This window comes from Gekko japonicus, unplaced genomic scaffold (assembly GCF_001447785.1).
Source record: "Gekko japonicus isolate JY-2015 unplaced genomic scaffold, Gekko_japonicus_V1.1 scaffold872, whole genome shotgun sequence".
NCBI lineage: Eukaryota > Metazoa > Chordata > Lepidosauria > Squamata > Gekkonidae > Gekko > Gekko japonicus.
The window spans coordinates 536076-538213 of record NW_015171529.1 but is presented as its reverse complement, the minus strand read 5'-3'; the positions used below and the strand labels follow the sequence as shown (position 1 = coordinate 538213).

The 2138-nt window shown below is 50.9% G+C and overlaps 1 protein-coding gene across 1 annotated transcript in view; it reads left to right on the top strand.

Moving 5' to 3' along the window:
* The window catches only part of PODNL1 (podocan-like 1), a 27509-nt gene that overhangs the window by 22813 nt on the left and 2558 nt on the right, over positions 1-2138 (top strand). Inside the window, exons 9-10 of the mRNA XM_015419522.1 lie at positions 885-1033; positions 1548-1717. Of these exons, the coding sequence (XP_015275008.1) occupies positions 885-1033; positions 1548-1698 (300 nt within the window). The 3' untranslated portion in view covers positions 1699-1717. The remainder of the gene's footprint in view (positions 1-884; positions 1034-1547; positions 1718-2138) is intronic.

The window sequence follows — 2138 nt, the reverse complement described above, 5'->3', positions numbered from 1 at the left end:
AAGGGAAGGGAGATTGTAAGCCGCTCTGAGACTCCGAGTGAAGGGCAGGGTATAAATCCAATTTCTTCTTCTTCATTGTAATGATTCCTTGTTTTAGTGAGTGTGTGTCTTTAAATGTTTGGTTTGAGTGCAGTGCTGAAAGGAGAGTGATAGAGGGAGACAAGTGTGCTGTGATTGTTGGATGACTGAGAGTGTGGGAGGAGTTGTTCAGAGTGAATCTGTGTGTGTGTGTTGAGGGAATTCAGTGAGTGATATGGCAGAGTTCTGTGTGGAAACTTAAAGAGTTCTGCGTATGTGTTCTTGGAAAGTGAAGTGTGGAAGAGCTATGAGGAGAGTCTGTGTGACTCTAAAGTTTAGAGAGTCCATAAGACAAAGAGCTTAGCCAGTGTGGCTGCCCATATGAAAGAGAGATTCCTGTCAGTGTGGAATTTTAGTGTCAGAAGGACTGTGTGTGATACCTACCCAGTTATATTTACAAGTTCTTTATTCCCAAAACAGTTACAGTTAACCAGCAACTTATTTTTGTTCCTTAACCAATAAATCATATTTTGTTTAAGTTTAACCCAGAATTCAGTTCAGTCCTTCCTCAGGGCCACATAGACCTCTGAAAGCCCAGACCCTAGGTCACATTACCAGCAGCAGAAACAGAGAGAAGATCTGGAATTTCTTTAAATTCCTGGTGGCAGCAGAAACTACCCAGTTTATAAACACAGAGTATAATTTTAAAGTAAAACAGCCCCCCGTCCCCCCAATAAGCAGCATGCCACATTCATCATCATCTTCTTCTTCTTCTTTCTGGTGGGTCAGGTGAAATCTGTCTCCTATCCTGCCAGCCCAAAGTGGTCAGCGGAGTCCTAAACATTTGCCTGGTTTTCCTTTCCCAGCTGCTGGACCTGAGCTACAATGAGCTGTCCTACGTGCCCCCGGACCTGCCGGAGTCGCTCGAGCATCTCTACCTGCAGCACAACAGGATTGCCGTCCTCACGGCCGAGGCCTTCCTCACAACACCCAACATCCGTGTCGTCGCTCTGAGGTAAGGAATCCCACAGCAAACGTTCCTCCGCGGACCGCTCGCATCCACGGTGGGGACAGTGCATGCGTGGCGGCAGCTGTCAAGTCACAGCTGAGTTATGGCAACTCTGTAGGGTTTTCAGGGCAAGAGAGGAACAGAGGTGTTTGCCGTTGCCTACCTCTGTGTAACAGCCCTGGCCTTCTCCCAGATTAGAGTCCATGCACTCAACCACCAAACCAAACCAACTCTTTGGCTACACCAAAAGCCACTTCTGCCCTCACGAGGAAGCCGAGAAGCAAGCGTTAACAAGGCTCTGGTAGTATGCGATCTTGCTTGGGGAAAGTCTTTTCTAGTTAAATATGCATCAGATGGCCCTGAAAGGAACTCATCCCCAACAGCTTTGGAATTAAATCCCACCAGCTGGCCTCCTGTCAAAATTCCAGGAGCCAAAAAAAGAAAGACGCTTCCTTCCCTTTTGTCCTTGCAAACAAAGGCTGGCCCCATTTTGCAGACAATCCCTCCTTCTCTTCTCTAGATCCAATCGCTTACTGGCAGCCAACGTGTCTGCGGAGGCCTTTGCAGACCTGAAGCAGTTGGAGGTGGTGGACACAACCGGGAACCCGGAGCTGATCGTCGTCCCTCTGCCGCAAGCCGGGCGCTGGGTCCGTCCCCAGGCGGGCACCTAGGAAGGGGGTCGCAGAGCAGGTGAGGCTATGAGCCCACCCGGGGGTGGTGGCGGTTAAACAGGAAGTCTGCATCTCACGGGAATCATCCAGGTCTCCAGCTTTTGTGGGGATCAGGGCCCTAAGTGCTCAAAACGACAATGAGCACCTGGAGGCTAATTCACATCCAGTATTTCCATCGCCATCCAGTTGACTGATGTGGTCTGGGAATTCCATGTTACGAAGTCATTAAGAACCTCAGAAGAGCTCTGCTGGGTCAGACCAGTGAGGGTCCATCCAGTCCAGCATCCCGTCTCACACAGGGGCCAGCCAGTCCCTCTGGAGGGCCAGCAACAGGGCAGGGAGGCCGAGGCCTTCCCCTGAGAAGGACACCAGAAGAGCCCTGCTGGGCCAGACCAGGGAGGGTCCCTCTAGTCCAGCCTCCTGTCTCACACAGGGGCCAG